This window comes from Nilaparvata lugens, chromosome 9 (assembly GCF_014356525.2).
Source record: "Nilaparvata lugens isolate BPH chromosome 9, ASM1435652v1, whole genome shotgun sequence".
Classification (NCBI taxonomy): Eukaryota; Metazoa; Arthropoda; class Insecta; order Hemiptera; family Delphacidae; genus Nilaparvata; species Nilaparvata lugens.
The window spans coordinates 12,641,981-12,664,312 of record NC_052512.1 but is presented as its reverse complement, the minus strand read 5'-3'; the positions used below and the strand labels follow the sequence as shown (position 1 = coordinate 12,664,312).

The following is a 22,332-nucleotide window of genomic DNA, read 5'->3' as shown; positions in this document are numbered from 1 at the left end:
TTTGATGTGAAAATGCACTTACTTTTTGTATAGTGACGATCGTTTCGACCTGTTGTCGATCATCATCAAACAGTCTGATGATGACCAACAACAGGTCGAAACGATCGTCACCACCAATGTAAGTGCATTTTCACTTCAAAAGTTTTTTAAAATTAAAGTTCAATTTTAACAGTGAAAAAGTATCGATATACAACAGAGTGTTTTAAAATTATCTTTCCCTCCACCTACTGTCTAAAGTACTTACTTTACTCCCTAAAACATAATACTAAAGTGTCACTTTTTCGCTCTCGGTAGTAAAAAACAGAAAAACTCCCTAGGGAGGAAAAGTGACTTCATTCAAATAACATGGGAAGCATCTCTATTTTAAAACTTACATTGTAATAGGTTAGAAGGTCTAAGCTCAGATGAGAAAGCATGATAGAGGTGTCTGTCATTGAGTCAACTGAATTCAATACCACAACCAGAAATTTGATCAACTCATGAAATATATGTTTGTATGATATTATATTCTCAATATTAGTAGACAATAAAAATTTATACAATTTTAAAAATATTTTATTCTATTCAAAATACCAGCCAACAAATATTTTTGATCTGCAATTCAAATCTGAACCGCGTGATCTTGAGACAGCCATTTTAGGTAGACGCCCAGCTGATATAATTGTTACAACTTTTGCCGATAGATAGCGCAATCAGCAGTGCCAATCAGACGACCGGTTTTTAGGTTTCAGATTTTAGGTTATGTTGTTAGGAAACATTGTCACCAATACATAAGTTATTAAAATGATATTATTTGCAGTTTCTATAAAAAAATGTAGATGGAGGAAAAATGTTGTGTACATCACGAGCAAAAAATACATTTTCTTCCTCAGGAAAATTGTTGCCCTTGGCTTCGCCTCAGGCTTCAAACTTTTTCCCACAGGGAGAAAAAGTTGTACTTTTCACTCTAGATATACAAATAACTATTATTGGTCTATATCAAAGTGGGCCTATAATCTACTTCCCTTTCAAAACGCTATACCGAACTCATCTAAGTTCAAAATGTGTTTCCAATCGGCAAAAGAAGTGATGAGTTCAACATTTTCAATGCAATATGATAGGATTATAAATCTTGTTTGCAATCTTAATGGCGGTTGAGTCAATTGATGATATCGATACCATGTGATCGAGGTAGCCAATCAAAAGCGTGACAGTCAATGGCCATACTGAGGTTTGTATAGTTGGGTGTAACCTAACCTGACGTGGCTTAACCCAACCTGACCTAGCCACTCACCATCTAACAAGTCCATGAGTGGCCTGAGCACCTCATCAGCCTCAGCAGCCACCGCGTTGCGTTGAGAGGGTTGATTGAGTGCCCCGGCACCCCCACCACCTTTCACTGCCAGCAACAGATCACCCAGCTCCCTCACGCTCACCGTGATACGCGGCTCCAGGCTGCAACATTCCATCAATTGAATTCAATACAGGATGATCGATCAGATTTGATACACAATGATCAATTGGTTTTGATACAGAATCTATCAGGTTTGATACAGAATGATGGATTGAATTTGATACAGAAAGATCGATCAGGTTTGATACAGAGTAATTGATTGGATTTGATAGGGAATCATCAATTGGATTTGATACAGTTTGATCGATCAGATTTGATACAGAATAATCAGTTAGTTTTGATACAGAATCTATCAGGTTTGATACAGAGTAATTGATTGGATTTGATACGGAATGATCGATTATATTTGATAAAGAATGATCTATCAGAATTGATACAGAGTGATCAATCAGTTTAAATACAGAATCTACCAGGTTGGATACAGAATGATTGAATGAATTTGATATAGATAGATCTATCTGGTTTGATACAGAATAATCAATTAGTTTTGATACATAATAATTGATTAGTTTTAATATAGAATTGATCAGGTTTGATACAGAACCATTAGGCCCAATTGGATTTGATACAGAATGATCGATAAGATTTGATACAGTATGATGAATTTCAATCAATGATAGATCAGAATCGATATAGAATCATTGATAAGTTCTGATACAGAATGGAAACACTCTTATCGTTCTACTGTATTGATTTGAAATTTATAACAGAGAAAACTCACTATCTGTAACAATCTTTCTGAATAGGAGGGATTCTACTGTGGATATCTGTATTATAATGTTTGACTTCATTTAACTTGTACAGGAACATGGAATTCTTGTTATACTTGTAATCTACATTTATATAATAAATGAAAGAACTGGTTTATACACGTACGGGATGGGAAATTCATGAAAGACGCATCATCACTTCTGAACTGGGTACTGGACTGACTAACTTGAAATTTTCTATATAGACTCTCATTTTACCGAGGATGGTTATAGGCCTATTTAAGTACCTAAATCAAGTTTTCAGTTTGTCAAGATTTTAATTGGACCCTAGCATGGGTTACCTGCTAGTTGAATAATGAAATATTATTTTTGAACATGTGGTATACCTAATAGCGAACTGAGTTGCTAGATCATCTAGAGCGGTGTTGAGGTTTTGTTGCAACTCTTTGAGAATGTTAGCAGCGTCCTCCTCCAGCTTCTCCCCTCCCATCGATTCGAACATTTTCTCCAGTTGCACTCTCAGCTGCTGAATGTTGTTCATCAGAATACATGCCTACAAGTACAAAACAATATATAATCGTAGTGTACAATAGTAACAATAGAATTTCGCAATGGTTACAGTTTGAGAGACAGAAAATATTCAACATAATAGTATCTTATGTTACATGGACGGGAATAGGCCTTTTGCAGGCGAGAATGATGATTCTAGTTGAGGCGTTAGCCGAGACTAGAATTTCATCCGAGCACTGCAAAAGACATTCAAGTCCAAGTAACGTAAACTATTTTTTGTCATAGTCATTCAATTTCCGCTGTTTTACATCCATGAAATCAAGCCGGAAAACTGCTGATTGTAGAACAAATAAACATATGATTCTCATTACAGCATACTATACTGTAATAAAATCATATGTTCTCTTTACAGTCGAGTATGCTTCCTAGTTCCGAGTTTGGAACAGCAAAACTGCTGCCTTTTAGCGCTCCAGATGGATGTTTTGTCAATTACAATAAAGAAATTCCTGATTCGAAACTTGTAAACTAGGTTATGTTTATAGAATGCATTTAGTAATGTCAGCACAAGAAGGTAATGTTTTGTGTTTCTTAATTATTCTTTTCTAGATTATTATGACAAAAAAAGTGTAAGCTACTTGGACGTGAATGTCTTTTGCAGTGCTCGAATGAAATTCTAGTCTCGGCTAACGCCTCGACTGGAAACATCATTCTCGCCTGCAAAACGGCCCTTCCCGTCCTTGTGACTTAAGATACTATTGTGTCATAATAATCCAAAGAATAATAAAAAGTTACTAGGTACATGCATTCTATAAACATAACCTAGTTTACAAATTCCTAATCAGTAATTTTGTGGAAGTTGACAAAACTTCCACCTGAAGCGCTTAAGGTGGTTTTTTGTAGCAGTTTTACTGTTCATATTTCGGAACTAGGAAACATACTCGACTGTAAAGAAAACATAATATGACATGGTTTCATTACAGTAGAGTATGCTGTAATGAGAATAATATGTTTTTTATTCTGCAAACAGCTGTTTACCGGCTTGATTTCATGCATGGAAAAAAGCTGAGATTGAATGACTATGACAAAAATATAGATGTGCATGTGTACACTTTCACAAGCGAATACATAACTCCCAGTGTGAAGTGTTGCTTTCTCCAAAAACGTTGGAAAAAAATCCAGTTACCATCAGGTAACTCAATTAATTGAAGCAAGTTTTAATGAATGCGACCATACAATGATCGAACGGATTCAATGGTTGAATCAACTTTGGAGAACGCTAACTCAAGAATGGAATATGTAAATTTAATTGAACGAGCGTTAAGGGGTTCTCACTTTTGACTTACTGAAGGCGTTGTCTGTCTGTAGGTATGTTCTACAATGAGAATTGATCAATCAGCTTCAAATTATGAACACGTATTTCTCGAACATTTTTACAGGTCAAGTTCGTTGGACAACAAAATTGACTCACTCCTTCATTCTTTATCAAGATATACAAAAATATCATTAAAAGTGCATAGGAAAATTTTTTTGTGATTTTTTATCATTCAGTCAGCTGAAGAATTCATTACAAGCATTTACTACAGTTTCCCCGTTCATTCATTCATAACATCGGTTGAAGCTATTTGGGATTCAAAACATCATTTGAAGTTATTTGGGAGCTATCACACAGATAGTCCTTCATGCGCTGACACATTACTCCAACTGGTTCATATACAACATAATTCACAACTTTCACATCAACAAACTGATACGGGTTGAGATATCAATGTGCGGTTTTCGCCATTCATGTTCTCTTGGAACTATGTATCGAAATCATGCATCACATGACAACCTTCTTATTTTCCATTCATTCAGTCGTATGGTCCGACGCTAACATCAGCCTAGAAATTCTTTTCTGGGAATAAAATTATAATCAGGTCTTAGACCCTCGTCTCCAAAACATAATAGGCCTAGCCTGAAAAAATATATATTCAGTTCTTCTTCCAGAGTCACTAATAGTTCTATTATGAAAAAAGAATTTGGATTAATGTGACGGTCAAAGATGTTCCAGCGACAGCGTAATTTTCTAAGAGTAATTTTTCATTTCAAGTAGGATCCTCAATGAAATCTACTGGCTAATTATTCTCCTGAAAAAATATATGTTTACATAATTCTCACCAACTCTGTATAGTTAAAAGTTTCGGGATTTCGGTACGGTAGATGTTGAGGCATTGGGCCATATGAATAAAGTTGAGCATTTGCTTCAAAATATGGAGCATTTGCTATGAATAAACGTGAGCGAAACATTTTTCCCATGCTCATCAAAAAAATAGTTTGAGCATTATTTGCTCAAAAGTAAAAGCTTATACTCAAAATTGTATGAATAAACTAGAGCATTTGCTCAACTTTTGAAGCAAATGCTTCAAAAAAGGTGAGTCTAGTCCAGAGCAGCTTATCACCTTTTGCTCATAGTGAAATGGCTCAACTAATTCGTATGAGGAAGAGGAAACTATACCAGATACGATCACAACCAATAGTTGAGAACTATAAAACTCTTTTCAGATTCAAGCATGATATATATCACCATTATTCCTACAAAAGATATCAGATACCTGATATAAAGATAGCCATCACAAAATAGGAAATAGGCATTCAAGAAGATGAGAGTGTAGACGATTATAAGAAGGCTATTGATATTATAAGAATATGCTTAAGATTATTATAGAGATGACATTTTTTCAAAATTCTAAACTCAACTAATCTAAAACTCAATTCATGAATAGAAAACAGAGCAGACGACGCAAACACAAGCGGTGCCCCCTACTTGCATATTTAGCGCTTTCGTGAGTTATAAAAACAAAGTAAGGCTACAAAAGCGAATCAGCTGATGAAAAATATTTAAAAAACGTGATCATTTACTCCAGAGTTCAGGAGCATAAGGTAAGAGTATAAGCTAAAACTTATTCATATAAAAATTAGCAAATGCTTTTGCTTCTACATTTTGCTCATGAGCAAAACCTTATGCTCCATGCTCTTGCTCATGAGCATTTGCTCTGGTTTTATTCATATGGGCCATTGAGTACATTATAATCATATGATCATTAGATAGTCTACTCACAATGCGTTCCTCAATCATGTGTTCGGGGAACTCGAACTTGACGATGTCTGCGTAGGCGATGAGCACCTTGACTATGGTTTTGGCGAAGCGCTTCATGTAACGCTTCCAGATCTCTGGGTCGGGACACTCCAGTTTCGACACCACGTCGAAGCACTGCGTCAGCTGCGTGAACACGTCCACCACCGAATTCGAGAACAGCGCATGCTCCGAACTACGCTGGAACTGTCATCACAAAACACAAACGCCGTCGATTATTGCTGCATCATTCATTTTATTCAAATTCAATCTATTTGCCATCATATCAAAAAGAATCAAGTAGAGGGAATCCGATTAAGTTATGAATTATTTATTTATTTATTCAATCATTCAGAATTATACAACTTAAAGAAAAGTGCCACAGGCTAACTTACGCCCAAAACGATTCCAATTCTATTTTTTACAACATTATTATTGATACATGAATCAAGAATACAAGGAGAAGAATGAGGAGGGGGTTGTAGTAGGAGGAAGAGGAGGAGTATGATAAGTAGGATGGGGAGGAAGAGGTGGTGGAGGAGGAGGAGGAGGAGGATGAGGAGGAGGAGGAGGATGATGAGGAGGTGGAGGAGTGGGAGGAGTAAGAGAAGAAGGAGAAGAAGAGGGGAAAGAAGAAGAAAGAGAAGAAGATGAAGGAGAAGAAGGAGAAGATAAAGAAGGAGAAGAAGAAGAAGAGGGAGAAGACCTTATAGAAATGGACACGGCTTCTCCAGACATCTGTGTCAGCTGATTAATTATGAATAATATTCTATAGTCTGAAATATGCTATCTACAGAGTAGATGATATATAGTGATATCAGAGTAATGAGGAATTCCTTTTCTTCTCATATATCTATAGATAACAATCAATGTATTTTTGTGTGTTAGTTTGTTTGTGTGTTTGTTAGATTGTTTGTTCCCTATAAACTCGAAAACTACTTGGCAGAACAACATGAAACTTTGGGAATATGTTGTGTGAATATTTGGGATGGTTTCTGACCAAAAATTTCAATAGGGGGGCTAATAATATCAATAATAATTATATATTAATCTATTTTACAGACCTATGTTTTCGAAATTGTCGACCCTGCGGCTAACGTTGAACGGGAAGATCATCATGATTCAAGATCATGTTGTGATAATATGATTTAGAATATGAACTTACCAGCTGTAATGAACACGTCACTCTGTGATAAAATTGTTCACTGGCATTGAAACGGTAGTTTTGAGCATATAAGAAGTCCGTATTGAGATGTAAATGAAAATATTGATTGTCAAATAAATTCCATGATTAACCAAATAAAGTCGAGTGTGACATGAGATAAATTGACTTTTTGGCTGTACGAAGCTCGCTGGATAAGCTAGTTATCTTTAAAAAGCAAAATTTCAAAAAATCTTGTGTATACATCGACACGCAGCTGGAAAATAAATATTCCTGTCAAATCTCATCGAATTCGATGAGAATTACGCGTGGCCGTAGCTGCGTTACATACATACAAATAAAAGAAAATCATACAGATTCTGTATTCATACAGATAAAAGAAAATCCGAGTTAAAATATAGTGATATATATTATATAATGATGAATGTAGATGTGACAAAAATAAAAATGTGTTCTCCCAATAATGATGCTATATAAGTGAACTGAATATAAGTTTAATGAATATAAGTGAACTTACAGCTCAAAATGTATTCCGAATCATCGGAGTGCGAACAAGAGTGAAATATTCACTATAAACTTTGATTTATCCTCTCCTACTCACCCCATCTTTTTTATCTCTCTCGAAGGCACTTTTCAGATACTCCAGTGATACGTCATCGTTTTCATTCAACCACTGCATGACAAAAGGCTCGAACCATGCCGGATACTCGGGCACCGAGCCCTTGTAAGGTGGCACATCTTTCACGTAATTCGTATGGAGCCATTTCACCTGAAAATCCATTTCATCGATTTATTCTCCATCTGTCATAAAACCCATCTCAGTTTATTTACTGTAAATATAGTATCATAAGGCCGAAAGTAAGTTTTATTCTCATATAGGGGTATTCACAATGTTGGAGTTAGCTGGCTAAGTCGAGCTATTCGCTATCTCCAGCTATCTCCTAAGTCTGTGTTAACTCAATGCTATAGTGGTACGTTAGAAAAAAATTAACAGACGAGATAGCAGATAGCGCAGGTTTGAGTCCGCTAACTCTAGCTATCTCTGTTAAAAGGCTGTCATATGTTTATAATCTTACTTTTTAACTTTAAGTTACACAAATTATCCGCTTGGATCGCCACTTCAGTTAGCTAATAGCAGATGGTTTTAGATGGGGCGTTCACAATCCAGAGTTATCAAATAGCACTTCAGCTGGCTAAAACAACATTGTGAATACCCCTACTAGTTTCCTTGAACTATAATGTAGCATTCTACTGTATTTTGAACAACAACAGTCTATTGAAATCAAATCTAAATAAATGGGAATGAGTACATAAATTGAACACTAATCTGAAATAGTTAATTCCATTGACAATCCACAAATCAATATTGCAATAATATGATTGGAAGAAGACAACAGCATAGAACACCCAAAACTGTAATTCTCCCAAATTTTGATGAATGGAAGTTTTGAGAAGGGATTAAGATTATGATTTCACTTTTTACTTTAAAGACCAATTTTCACTATTTCCACAATTATGACGCCAATATCATTGAAACATAGGTTGTGTGAATTTAAATGGAAGAGACAACAAATTAATATATTCTTGTATTCGAACTTTAATTAATTTGTTATGATATAAGTGGAAGGTTAAGGAATCACAGTAGCACTAGAAGATACCGTGATTGAAGTTTCTAGTGAAAACCAACACTTCAATCAGCCGCAATAAGTATCATAGAACATTTTTATTGATGTCATCTTTCTTGTTTTGAAAAGGCCTTTGAAATGATGTACCACACAATGAGTGTTCACATTTGAAGTATTCGAGTTACAACCCCCAAGTCACCTCCTTATGAAGGGTTGAAATTTAGTTGTACGTCAAAAGGTAGAGTATTCGACCAATAACTTATCGTGAAAGTTACAGTATTATATCCACAACAGTCTCCAACTTATTGAATGGTTCCCATACATTTGACTCACTCTGTATATTTCCAATGATTTGAAACGTATCAAATTAAATCTGCTAGAGAAATAGTTTATAGGGTTTTCCTCCCAATCACTTCACTGATAATTATTATCAAAAGGTCAGGGGGATTTATAGGCAACCCGCAATGCACATCCTTTTCAAACTATTATAATGAAATAGTTATTTGTATATCTAGAGTGAAAAGTACTGTTTTTTCCATGAGGGAAAAGTTTGAAGCCCGAGGCGAAGCCGTGGGCAACAATTTTCCTGAGGGAGAAAAAGCATTTTTCACTCGTGATAAACACAACATTTTCCCTCCACCTACATTTTTATAAAAACTGCAAATAAAATAGTTTTTAAAAACGTACGTGACCAAACAATGTGTTACGACTACAAGATAATCAAAAAAGTAAACAGGAACAGCTAGCTTGTAATCACAGTTCTCCGCCGACAGCGCTATGCTCTATTGACGGCAAAACTTGTAACAACAATGGCCGCCACAACTACAGCTATGATGAAGTTCCCGTTTCAAATTTGATTAGTTGATGAGGAATATTTGTTGGCTGGTATTTTGAATAACATGGAATAAAAAAAATTATACATTTTTTTGGTATAGTGATATGGAGTTTGTAATAATTTTAGCATACAAACATAAATTTCATAATATAGTGAAGCAAAATAAGAGTAAAAATAAGAGAAACATTTTAACTCTAAATGCTTTCTCATCTGAACTTAGACCTTCTAACCTATTTCAAATGTACGTTTTTAAAATAGTGATGCTTCCCATGTTATTCAAATGGAGTTACTATTCCTCCCTAGGGAGATTTTCTGTTTTTTTTTAGTACCGAGAGCGAAAAAGTGACACTTTAGTATTATGTTCCAGGGAGTAAAGTAGGTACTTTAGACAGTACCAGGAGGAAATATCATTAAACGTTCCAGGGGGTCGATTGGCACCCCACAATGAACTTCCGTATTGCTTGTATATTATCGGAAAAACTGAAAGGGTTTTCTATAAGTTCTTTCTCTAAAAAAACGGTTCATCCAGAAATTCGGCCATCTGCAATGACCCTCTGCCTAATAAAACCGGGAATTAGAGGTTCAACTGTATTTTCATATCTAGATTGGACCAACATGATTCAGATTGAAAGATTTACCTTGAAGTGAAGATTCATGTACTCAGATGATTTGCACCTTCTGTGCTGTTCGTGTTCGTCCAAGGCATATTTCATGTCAGTGGCAAACAATCCCCACATGGTCAGGGCTGACTGTTGACCGATATTCAGTTCCTGCGGAAAAACAATGGTAAATTATGGCAAGTCATTAAATAAGGAGAGAAACATCGAAAAGAGTGGTGCTTCAGCACAACCATCCATACTAGGCTATTTGATCAAGCATCGTGAAATCCTGAAAGAATAGTTATTTTGTAGTTACATTTAGGGTAAGAAGTAAGAGTCCCGTACTGTTTTCTCCGTGACTCCAAAACGGCATGAAGTGAAGGTACGCGATAATATTCGCGGCTTTGAAGAACATCAGGTTCAACAGACCCTAGATTCTTGGATGAAAGGAAGCTGGATGATGTAGGGAGCTTTCTTCCTTGAAGCTTCCTCGAGAGCTTCCTTGAAGAGAGCTCCCTACACACAGGGATTCTCCATGAATAAGAGAGTTGCGACATATCACCAACAATGGAAAGAACATGTTGAACGAATGTCTGATTTAAAAAGCTCCTCGTGTATCTTTTTAGATGCATAATGTTGTTCTTAAGAAGATACAAAAGAGCATCTGTTGTTTATTGAAGAATACATTTCCAAAATGTTCCATGTTTTTGACAGGCTTCAGGCTTCAGAGACCGTGTATTCCTAGATGGAGGAAGCTCCCTACTGAGCTTTCTTTGAGGAAGAAGGGATTCTTCAAGAATGAGATAATTGCAACGTATTACCAACAATTGGAAATCAAACGAGGGGTTCATCAGGGCTGTGTGCTTTCACCACTCCTTTACAACATTTATTCCGAAAGAATCATCAGCAAGGCCCTAGAAGATGAGACTGGAGGTATAAGAGTTAATGGCACACCTTTCAATAACCTAAGGTATGCGGATGACACTGTACTGCTGGCACAAAATATGGAAGATCTCCAGAGGATGCTGAACAGTATCATTATTGCAAGCAAAGAAGGTGGTTTGAGTCTGAATTCTGAAAAGACAAAGTACATGATCATCACCAAAGACCAACCTCCTATCGGGGATCATTTCACTGAAGGAATCCGTTTGGAGCGGGTGGATTCCTACACATACCTTGGGACTCGGGTAACTTCCAATGCTGATAACTGCTCAGAACTCAGAATAAGAATGGAGAAAGCACGTTCCACATTTATCAGGATCAAGAATTTACTGACATCAAGAGACATTAAGCTTGAATTACGAATGCGTCTCCTTAAATGTTTCGTGTTTCCTGTACTATGATATGGTGTGGAAGCATGGACATTGAATAGATCGGGTGAGAAGAAAATACAAGCCTTTGAGATGTGGACATATCGCAGAACGCTGAAAATCTAATACACCGATCATGTTAAAATTGAAGAGCTTCTCAGGAGAATGAGTAAGAAACTGCAACTCATTGGTGAAATCAAGGAGCGCAAATTAAGGTACCTGGGTCACATAATGAGAGGACACAAGTATGGAATATTGCACCTCATTATGCAAGGCAAAATAACAGGTAGGAGGTCAGTGGGGCGAAGAAGGATATCTTGGTTGCGCAATTTAAGGGATTGGATCAAGTGCACCTCAAATGAACTTTTCAAGTCAGCTGTAAGCAGGGTGAAAATTGCCATCATGATAGCCAACCTCCGCCATGGAGACGGCACATGAAGAAAAAGAAGACCAACAATTTGAAAGAGCATTTTAAACGAATTTCAGCTGATAGGCTGCGTTGTGCTAAACTCTAAAAAACTCTTTGTGTATCTTTTTGGATGCAACACGTTGCTTTTGAGAAGATACAGAACAGCATCTGTTGCTTATGGAAAGATACATTGGAACACCTTGTGTTTCCTCTCGGATGCAAAACGTTGCTTCTGAAAAGATACAAAGGAGCATCTGTTGCTTTTGGAAAGATACATTTAAGCTCCTTGTGTTTCTTCTTGGATGCACAACGTTGCTTCTGAAAAGATACAGAGGAGCATCTGTTGCTTTTGGAAAGATACATTTCAGCTCCTTGTGTACCTTTTCGGATGCAACATGTTGCTTTTAAGAAGATACGCAGGAACATCTGTTGCTTATGGAAAGATACATTAAAGCTTCTTGTGTTTCTTCTCGGATGCAAAACGTTGCTTCTTGAAAGATTCAAAGGAGCATCTGTTGCTTTTGGAAAGATACTATAAAGCTCCTTGTGTACCTACCTTTTCGGATGCAACATGTTGCTTTTAAGAAGATACGCAAGAACATTTGTTGCTTATGTAAAGATACATTAAAGCTCCTTGTGTTTCTTCTCGGATGCAAAACCTTGCTCCTTGAAAGATTCAAAGGAGCATCTGTTGCTTTTGGAAAGATACATCTAAGTTCCTTGTGTACTTTTACGGATGCAACATGTTGCTTTTAAGAAGATACGCAGGAACATCTGTTGCTTATGGAAAAATACATTAAAACTCCTTGTGTTTCTTCTCGGATGCGAAACGTTGCTTCTGAGACGATACACAAGAACATCTGTTGCTTATGGAAAGATACATTAAAGCTACTTGTGTTTCTTCTCGGATGCAAAACTTTGCTTCTGAGAAGATACAAAAGAGCATCTGTTATTCTTGGAAAGATACATTTTCAAGAAAGGTTCGACGTTTTTGAACGGGTAGTATTGTAGTCTAGTGGCCCTCCGCCGATAGCTAAAGCTACAGGACCTGGACTGTATTTTCAAATTTTGTGTCATTATAGTCTTGTGTAGGTATGGTACCTGTGGGAATTGGTTGAGAACAGGCGCGTAGCTATTGCGATCCTCTTCTATGACAGAGACGAGGAGAGCGATCAACTTGTGCCAGAAGTCGAGCGAGTCCAGCTGGGGACCATGGTCATCGGGGTCACGTTTCGGCTCGTTTGGATCCACCTGCACAAACATACAATCATTTTATCATTTTCTCAATTTTTGCAGTTTATCAAGTTTATAAATATGAAAATTCTATACAAAGACACATCAAGATAGTGATTCCTTATAACAATGAAATGTAGGATTTGGATACAAAGGAACAAAAAAATTATTCATTTTCTGATATACTTGAATCATACTTTGTTTTGCTGTTACTCAAAAGCTCATTTTATCAACTTGACTCACTTCTCTCTTGGTAGCATATGGACAAAATTAATAATGAAGATCTCCCCTTAATGCTGATAGGTTCTATGTTCAGAGAATTCATTTCTCTTATCAATCTTATGAATGATAAGCTTATCTCAAAAAATATGCTCCAGGGTTAACTCAGCTATTTTCTCACTGCGAGTGCTCAAAAACACATTGAACTTAGAGCCCTAATAGTGATATATAAAGCTGCGTACAGATATACGCGCCTCCAACCCGCTACGCGCACGCTCCGCCCTCGTTCCCCATCGCTCCGCAATCGCTCCGCCTCCGCTCTGCATTCGCACCGATCATGAACATTACGGGAGATGTTAGATCTTCTCGCGTTCCACTCTTGCTCCCCGGTCAATCATCAATCGCTCTGCTCGAGTGACGTTTGGTTGCGGAGCAGAGTGAAAGTCTGTACGCAACTTTACGGTCATCTTTCTCCTTTCCTCAAGTATGGCATAACCTCGTCGGTAAGTTCAAAATTCTTCATCCAAGTATCTAGATCTCAGAAAAAGGCATTAGGAATTATTTCCAATAAACCCCCAAGATAGACCTGTCGGAAAATTTTGCTTACTCACACTGCCGTCACTATATATCTTGGAGATATGTGAATATACTCACGAAAACCTACCAAACACCACCCGCAATAACGAAATCCACAGCCACAGTACAAGGCACTCAGCCTCCCGATCAGTGGCTGCTCATAGAACCGCCATGTTTGATAAATCTCCACCCAAAAATATATGATAGGCTCCCTCAGGATATCAGAGACATGGCGGACTTACAAAAACTCAGAGAATTGTTGATGAGGCTGATGTTTGAAAAGTCATACTATTAAGTGAATAAATTTCTGCAGGAGTGATAAATTGTTCCTTGTCTTTGATTCAACCCAGGCCCTTGAACATAGGTTGTTCTGACTGACTGCGTTTTTAAAAAATATATTTTTTATGACTATTGTATAATTACAGTATTTTACTAATGTGATTGTTTTATGTGTTGAGAACCTTCCCAAGGTTGCTCTTTTTTGACTCATCCTCTGTCTGATTATCAGATGTCTAGGATACCGCTTTAAATTAAAATTGAATTTTATTGAAATGGAACAAAAAAGATTGATATTGTGACATTTTGAACCGACCTGGAACTCTCTACTGTAGAGCTCGTAACAGTTCTCGAACAGGAACTGATAAGTGGAACTAAGGCACGCTTTGACACAGTCTTTTACCACTGCACTGGCTCTCGGAGGACTTGTCAGCTCTTGCACCTGGAAAATACACATAATCGACAAAGTATTAGCAATAAAACACGAAAAGATGAACACGGACATGGAATCATTCACAGTACAATCCTAGGTCTACTTCCGTAGTTCATAGATCTAGATTCTAACTATTCCAGATTAAATTTATCAGGATATTAATATTGAATAACTTTGTTGTAGTTTAGACAATGCGTATCTTCCGTATTAGTTCGGACCCGGTGTATTCAGTTTATACACTGTGTACCTAACAAAGATATACAATGTCAAATCTACAACAGAGTGTCTAAAATAAATACACAGGGACTAAACTTATACGAATGATATCCAACAAAGATACGCATTGTCTAAACTATAATATTATAATAACTTTGTTGCAATCCAGAAAACAGGACAGTCAATGTTATGGATGTTGTTTTCCATGACGAAACATACCATAGTATTATAGTAACTTTGTTGTTATAATAGAGACAAAGTTATTATAATATTATGTTTCGTCATTGAAAACATCTATAACATTGATTGTCCCGTTTCCAGGATTGTAACAAAGATATTATAATATTATATTTCGTCATCGAAAACAACATCTATAACATTGACTGTCTCGTTTTCAGGATTGTGAAAAGAAATGAGAAGTATCTTTACGTACTAAGAGTTCATTTAACATTAGCAAGTATCAATAGTCCTATTAGAACTAATAGTAAGACTGAAATTGATAGTTTCTTCCGTTTGAAACGATGACATGATGCCATAGAGAGAATATAGCACAATATATCTTATCAATATCTTTCTCCAAGATAATAATAATAATAATATTAAGTGACATAGCTGGCTCAGGTATGGTGTAAGAGTTTTCAGGGTCACAGATGGTCGATTTCAGGGCCTCTGACATGACCTAACGACTGCTTTTTAGGCAGCCGAGACCGATGGCTTAACGTCTTCATCCGAAACACGGAAGTATCACGAGATAAATATCTCTTTGATGATACTAAGTTTATTCTGTGTGCCCGCGCCCAAGGGCATTATAATAATAATAATAATAATCTTTATTTCCGTATAAAAAAAACAAAATAATTACAAAATTGCACTTGCAGAAATTTCACATAATATACAGAAATATTCTACCATGCAAGTGACTAAGTCACGTCCGCATGGAGGAGCATCAGAGAGACAGAAAAAAACAATATTTATTGAAAACGAAAACGAAAGAGAGAAAAATATATAACTAAATAAAACTAAGAACTATCTAAAATAGTGTATACAATACCTATTTTCTTTAAATGAAAAAATACAATAAGAATAATAAATTAATTAATTTGAGATGAATTGATAAAGACAGAAATACATAAATCAGCAAGAGTGGAAAATTCTATGCATAAAATAAAATAACAACAAGCTCAAGATAAGACATGATACGCAAATCTCAGACAAAAGTCAAAATTAGCAAGCACAATAAGGTAGGGGTTTGAAAAATTTAGAATACCGAAACCACAACATACATAATACAACAACAACCATATATAAAATGGCTCGTAGAATAATAATAAATATATAATATATAATACATACATACATATATATATATATATATATATATATAATATATATATATATATATATATATATATATATATATATTTTTTTAATTAAACAGTACTCAAATATCATTTAGAATAATCAATTCAATTACCATTGGATCCTTTGGGACTGTAATACGCAGTGTACAAGGAAATAAATGAACAGCCTTTGGAACTATATAATAAGAGAGAGTACCGTCAAACCGGCTAACTTGGGACAGTTTTCAACTTTGACTTGAAATTTAGTTCCATTATTATTTTAATAGTTTATTTCTCCTGTGCTCAAAACTTAGGTCTTTAATAATACTCCAAATATATACATCCAATTCCATTATTATTCCAACCTGTTCTGAAGAAAAATTAAAAAATATGGTGTCCCAAGTTACCCGCAGAGGTTGGGTAATTTGGGACACCAATATAATTTGCCTAAAATGAGAGAATTGAATGGTTGAAGGCTAGCTCGGGATATTGGATTTTGAATAATGTTTCATATTCATAATAAAAATACCTTAACTGTAAAATAATTGAATAATTGATAAAATAATTGTGTGTAATAATTGAGTGTTCACAACAGAAGTTATTAAAGGCTCAATTTCTAGGTTAGAGATAGTAGATTGTTATGACTGTTAAAAAAGTATCTTAGCTGTTGATCAGAACGTTATTGGATATTTTCAATGATATGCTCCCAACAAATCCACAATGCCAGAAGTCGGAATGAATTGCACAGGCAGCTGGTAAGTTGGAATTGGAGGGAAGGGGTTAAACTGTCCCAAATTAGCCGGTTTTACGGTAGGGTTGTGTTTGTTCGTGTGTTCGTTTGTTCGCATCAAAACATGTCAACTTGTGGATTGCATACCGGAAAAACTGTAATGATTCAGATCTCCAAATTTTGCACATAGATTCTAAAAATATGAATCTCGTGCACTTCGAAGCCCAAATTTTAATTTCCCTCCTAGATTTTCCAGTATTGATTTTCAAATTGAATTAATGGGACATGAAATGATATTATATAGTTGGAATGTCCATAGCATATTATTTTAAAATAAATATAATCCAAAATGAACAACGAAATAGTTGTTAGGGTTAATATTGGCAACAAAATTGATCAATAATCTGATTTTGTCTGGTTGGCAGTAAGTTGTGGATGGTTTCTAATCAAGATTTGAGTTTTGTCATTTTATAAGGTTAGCACTAAGTCGAATAACTTATTGGATATACATTTATTCAAGAATAATTTGATTGGGCACTGCTGCTCCTATCATGGGAATATTGTTTGAGAGCTGGTAAAGGAAACATCATTTGTTTGGGGTATGAAATCTGGGTTTAAAACCCATTTTTATATTATATTCATTTAGTAGTTATAAGGGCCCAGTTAGTTTTTTATGAGTCACTTCTCCTTTGTAAATGTAGTATTAAGACCTTGAATGATGGGATATATACGATTTCAATGCAAAATCATTCTTGTACTTTGGGCTAAAGACTCCAGTAGAATAAATACTATTATTGGAATCAATAGTTGTTTGTCTTACCGAACCTCCAACACCATTTCTATTACATTATATAACAATAAGAATCATTTTCCCGAACTAAATGGAACGTTTCAGAAGTACCTAAATGGTAAGTGTTTGGGTCAATTGCACTCGGTATTGTGAAAGAACTAGGTTCGGAAGAGCCCAACAACAAAGGGCCATTATAATAGTACAATAATAATATTATTAATGTTTCAGAAGCAACATTTTATGACGGAAGTTAATTTCTCATCCTCGTAGCGAAGCACGGGTGACCTCCTAGTAAGAAATGATATTGATCATGAAATTAAAAAGGAGTAAACCAACCTTCATTCTGAAAAAGGTGATGCTAGTCAACAAGTCGACAGTACTCTTGAGATCCATCAGCTTCTCCTGGCTGCTAGCGGGGAAGTTGTTCCTGTACATGCTGAGATCTATACGCAGTGAGTTGTGAAGTTGATCGAGCAGCTTGACAAACTTCTCCTTGCCGAAGTTGGAGGCGGCGAATCGATCGCTGGCCGAGACCGCGTTGGAGGCGGTCGTGTGCGCATAGTATGCGTTGATGTTGGCCAGTAGTGTCGACATCACGGCTGGCACTCCGGGACACAGGTATTTCGTCGACAGGCAGTGGAAGTGGCTGCAAAACATTCACACAAGTTATGCCCGGTTGCATAGTCGTCACATAAATATAAAGAAAATAAAAATCTCAGTACCCTTTTTTTAAAATATTTTATCACAACATGTTTCGGTCATATATCACTTGAAAATGGCATAAATGACCAAAACATGTTGTGATAAAATATTTTAAAAAAAGGGTACTGAGATTTTTATTTTCTTTATATTTATATTACAAGTAGCCCTATACAGGAAAGAGATAAATAAGATCGTCATTTAATAGAATCAACAGTTGCCAACAGTTTTCAATTGGATAATCACATTTTCTCGAATTTCGAACTTATTTTTAATTTTAGTTGAAAATGTTACTGAACATTAATTGTAGAGATTCTCATGCTTAATCTTTTCCACTTGGAATTTTTTGTTTAAATTGTATATGAAGGCTGACAATTTGAGAATCTAAAATCAAACTTTACATAGATGGGGCGGAGCTCCTGAAATTTTTACAGATATCGGACTTGTGGCAGTTGATAGAGCTTATCGATGACTATTTCAGGTATAACGATTGAGAAATCGTTGGAGCCGTTTTCGAGAAAATCACGAAAAACCCTGTTTTTGACAACATTTTCGCCATTCTAGCCGCCTTCTTGAATCGCATTCGATCGAAATTGTTCGTGTCGGATCCTTATATTGTGAGGACCTTACGTTCCAAATTTCGAGTGATTCCGTTAATTGGGAGATGAGATATCGTGTACACAGATGCACATACACTCATACATACACACATACAGACCAATACACAAAAACCACTTTTTTGGACTCAGGGGACCTTGAAACGTATAGAAATTTAGAAATTGGGGTACCTTAATTTTTTTCGGAAAGCAATACTTTCCTTAACTATGGTAATAGGGCAAGGACAGGCAGCAAACTCATTTACGAAAACATAAATTCACTTTCCGTTGCACAGATGTCAAAGTAAACTATATGGCACCCATAAAACTGAAAGAGCCCGATTACACACATGATTTCTTTGAACAGTCGTCAGACTAGGAATAAGAGCTTATTCATGTTTCCAATAGCTTAAAACGGTCTTTTAAGTTATGGGCCCGAAGTCGTGCTGTTAAATCTAATTACTACTCCCGCCAAATGCATTTTAGTGGTTGTGATAGCTTTTTTTGAAAGATGTTCACTAAAAACCATCTGTATATAAGCATAGAGAAACAATAGCGTAAGTAGATATTCCATGGTATAGGGCGTTTATGTCGCAACTTTTACTGTTATCTCTAGCCGATTACAGTCGATTGTTGTCGATTTTTACTGTTTGACCGGGTAAGAGTGTATGAAAGGCACAATATCAGAGACCACCAGCGTCATAGAGCTTCACGGGAAAGAACTACGTGGACTATGGGCTTGAGATAACAGTAAAAGTTGCGACATAAACGCCCTATACCATGGGATATTTACTTATACCATTGTATCTCTATGATAATAGTTTCAGGACTCTGATAATAATTGGCATGATTTTCAATTGCATTTGTCAAGTTCTCTTGATTCAAAATTCCACATAGGAATTCACTGCATTTCTTCAGTCCAGATTATCTGTTATATTAATTTCAACTCAGCTCAGACTGTCAGCTCTGCAGAAAATCTTCAATTGCTCATTGAGTATCGGCGTTGATGTGAAGGATGTTAAACTGTTAAACCCGCAGAAGATAAATTTGGCTCGGTCAAAACGGAGATGGATCAGCTTTTGGTGTAAGTCTTGAATAACAGTCATAACAGTAAATGCAACTAAACCTAAGAGTTAAACATAGAAGGTGTATAATATGAACCTCAGAAGTTGAATTTGAAAGTAAAAATCTCATCGACTACAGCAACATTGTGAATATTGTAAAACTCTCAAGTAAGAAACAAGCTGAAAGACATGGGAATGCCCCATTAAGGACAATATACACTATCTTCGTTTAGCGCTGAACTGAGTTATGATTATGACCGCATTTATCCGCGTAGCATTAAACCAATAGCTGGTTTGATTAGGAAACATTAAGGGTCGGTTTCCGAGCTCGGGATTTAGCTAAGTTCTAGACTTCAAACAGCAATTGGCTTTCCGAAACGGTGGGTAATCGCAGTCCGCGTTTGAACTAAATTTCGAAAAAACTAGAAAACTGAACAAAAAATAAAATAAAGAGAAAATAGTGTAGAGTTTCAGCTATTTCGATTTAGTTAGGAATGTTTTATTCCGTCAAGGAAAAACGTTTCCAATTATAGAAAATAAGAAAGATTATCATAAAAACTGCGACTACGTCCCGTTTCGGAAAGACAATATTTTCTGACTCCAGCTGTTCTTCAAGTCTAGAGCTAGCTGGATCCCAAGCTCGGAAACCGGCCCTGAAATGAATGCAACCATAGCTTGATTAAATTTCAGATTAATTTCAACTCAGTTTAGACTTAGCTAACAGGCTCATAAGTTTGGCGACCATTGCAGAGAAACAATAGCGTAAGTGGATATTCCATGGTATAGGGCGTTTTTGTCGCAACTTTTACTGTTATCCCAAGCCGATTACTGTCGATTATTACTGTTTTGACCGGGTAAGAGTGTATGAACGGCACAATATGAGTGACTACCAGCGTCATAAAGCTTCACAGAAAGAATTACATGAACTATCGGCTTGAGATAACAGTAAAAGTTGCGACATAAACGCCCTATACCATGGGATATCTACTTATGCTATTGTTTCTCTATGATATACGTAAATCACTTTTTCTTTCCCTATGTTTCTTCAAGTTGTTTATAACCTCCAAATCGCTAAATATAGTGAGAAATCTCGCCAAAAGCCAAAAGTCGCTATACTGTTTATCAATTTTATGTGAGGTTTTCAGGTCTGTTCACAGTGATGTCGATTGAAACTTTGCCCGATGCCAAGACATTGGTTGGATAGAAGCATGTACGGAAATTTATGGATAAAAGTGAATAGAGCTGCAGTGTGACTTATGTGTGATGCTAATTCGAGATATAGCTAAATGGGCTTCGGCAAACGACTGTGCAACGAACAACCATTTATGTGAGTGATTTCAACTATGTCTCACATAGCTATCTATGTTTGATTTTATGTAACGACTCTGCAACCGGGCATTAGCCGATTTTCATGGTTACGTACCCCATAAATATGTATACAGTATGCCTCTCATAGTTTTGCCTCCGTGACTTTGTAACGAGGTATGGTTCACGGGGTAGTATTCACAGCTTTGCAAAAACATCAGGCTTTAGAGACTCTAGATCTAGATCCTTGACAGTTTGAAATGGATCTTACTGGAATTAAAATTTTCCATAGCACTACTTGTCAGTGTTGTAAATGTTTCATCTACGACCATTCTATAATGTGAAAATTACAACATTACAATCAATTTCATAAGAGCTTCCTTTTTGCAATGGATTTCCATAACAATACTTTAAACTTCTCATTATGCCACGGTTTTATATTACGCAACAGGATATCGACCAATCGCAATGCAGGATAATCCAAAAAGTGTCGAAAACTTTTGAAATCACCTGATCGAATATAAACAGGCTTGTCGGCCATAACCAGGAAGCTCGATATGCATCGTTACAGCCATTAAGGCTAGAGTACATAACTTATAAATTCATCAGATTCGACGATTAATTTGATATGAATTGTAAAAGCAATATAGTAGCTAACACTTTCAATTCATTAATTTTGTATTAGTAATTGAATAGACTTAGAACGTTGTCAAAAATCCACTTTAATTAAATAAAAATCAAAAATTAATATTTGTATTAGTGGTTTGTTATGTGGCCAAAAGTTAGTCATGCTTAAATAAACAGTAAGTACAAAGTTCAATTTCACAAAAAAAATTTTCGCCATAACAGTCATACAACATGAAAATTCAATGAGTCATCAAATCTGATGAATTTATGGGCTATGTGCTTTAGTCATGCGGCTATAACGTTGCATAACGAGCTTCCTGCTTATAGCCGACAATCATTGGGCCCGTTCTGTGTACATGGAATGTGGTAAATTGTCCTATTCACAGTTTACCAAGTAAAAAGTTCCACGTTCCATGGGAGGAATTTTGACAGATTCTGTTCCTGCTCCAATTTTCTGCCCCACAGTCGAAGTGTTGTAAATTGTCCGACCTGGTACAGTTCCTATAGGTTCCAACTATCTGAGCTCTCATTGGTCGATCATTGTAGTCTGCTTGCTTCTCTGC

At 36.1% G+C, this 22,332-nt stretch overlaps 1 protein-coding gene across 1 annotated transcript in view; it reads right to left on the bottom strand.

Moving 5' to 3' along the window:
• The window catches only part of LOC111055574 (protein unc-13 homolog B), a 785,525-nt gene that overhangs the window by 15,978 nt on the left and 747,215 nt on the right, over window positions 1-22,332 (bottom strand). The window contains exons 34-41 of the mRNA XM_039435489.1: window positions 17,815-18,124; window positions 14,286-14,411; window positions 12,767-12,916; window positions 9,986-10,117; window positions 7,489-7,656; window positions 5,711-5,932; window positions 2,490-2,656; window positions 1,274-1,434 (exon numbers count right to left, since the gene is read on the bottom strand). Coding sequence (XP_039291423.1) covers window positions 1,274-1,434; window positions 2,490-2,656; window positions 5,711-5,932; window positions 7,489-7,656; window positions 9,986-10,117; window positions 12,767-12,916; window positions 14,286-14,411; window positions 17,815-18,124 — 1,436 coding nt within the window. The remainder of the gene's footprint in view (window positions 1-1,273; window positions 1,435-2,489; window positions 2,657-5,710; window positions 5,933-7,488; window positions 7,657-9,985; window positions 10,118-12,766; window positions 12,917-14,285; window positions 14,412-17,814; window positions 18,125-22,332) is intronic.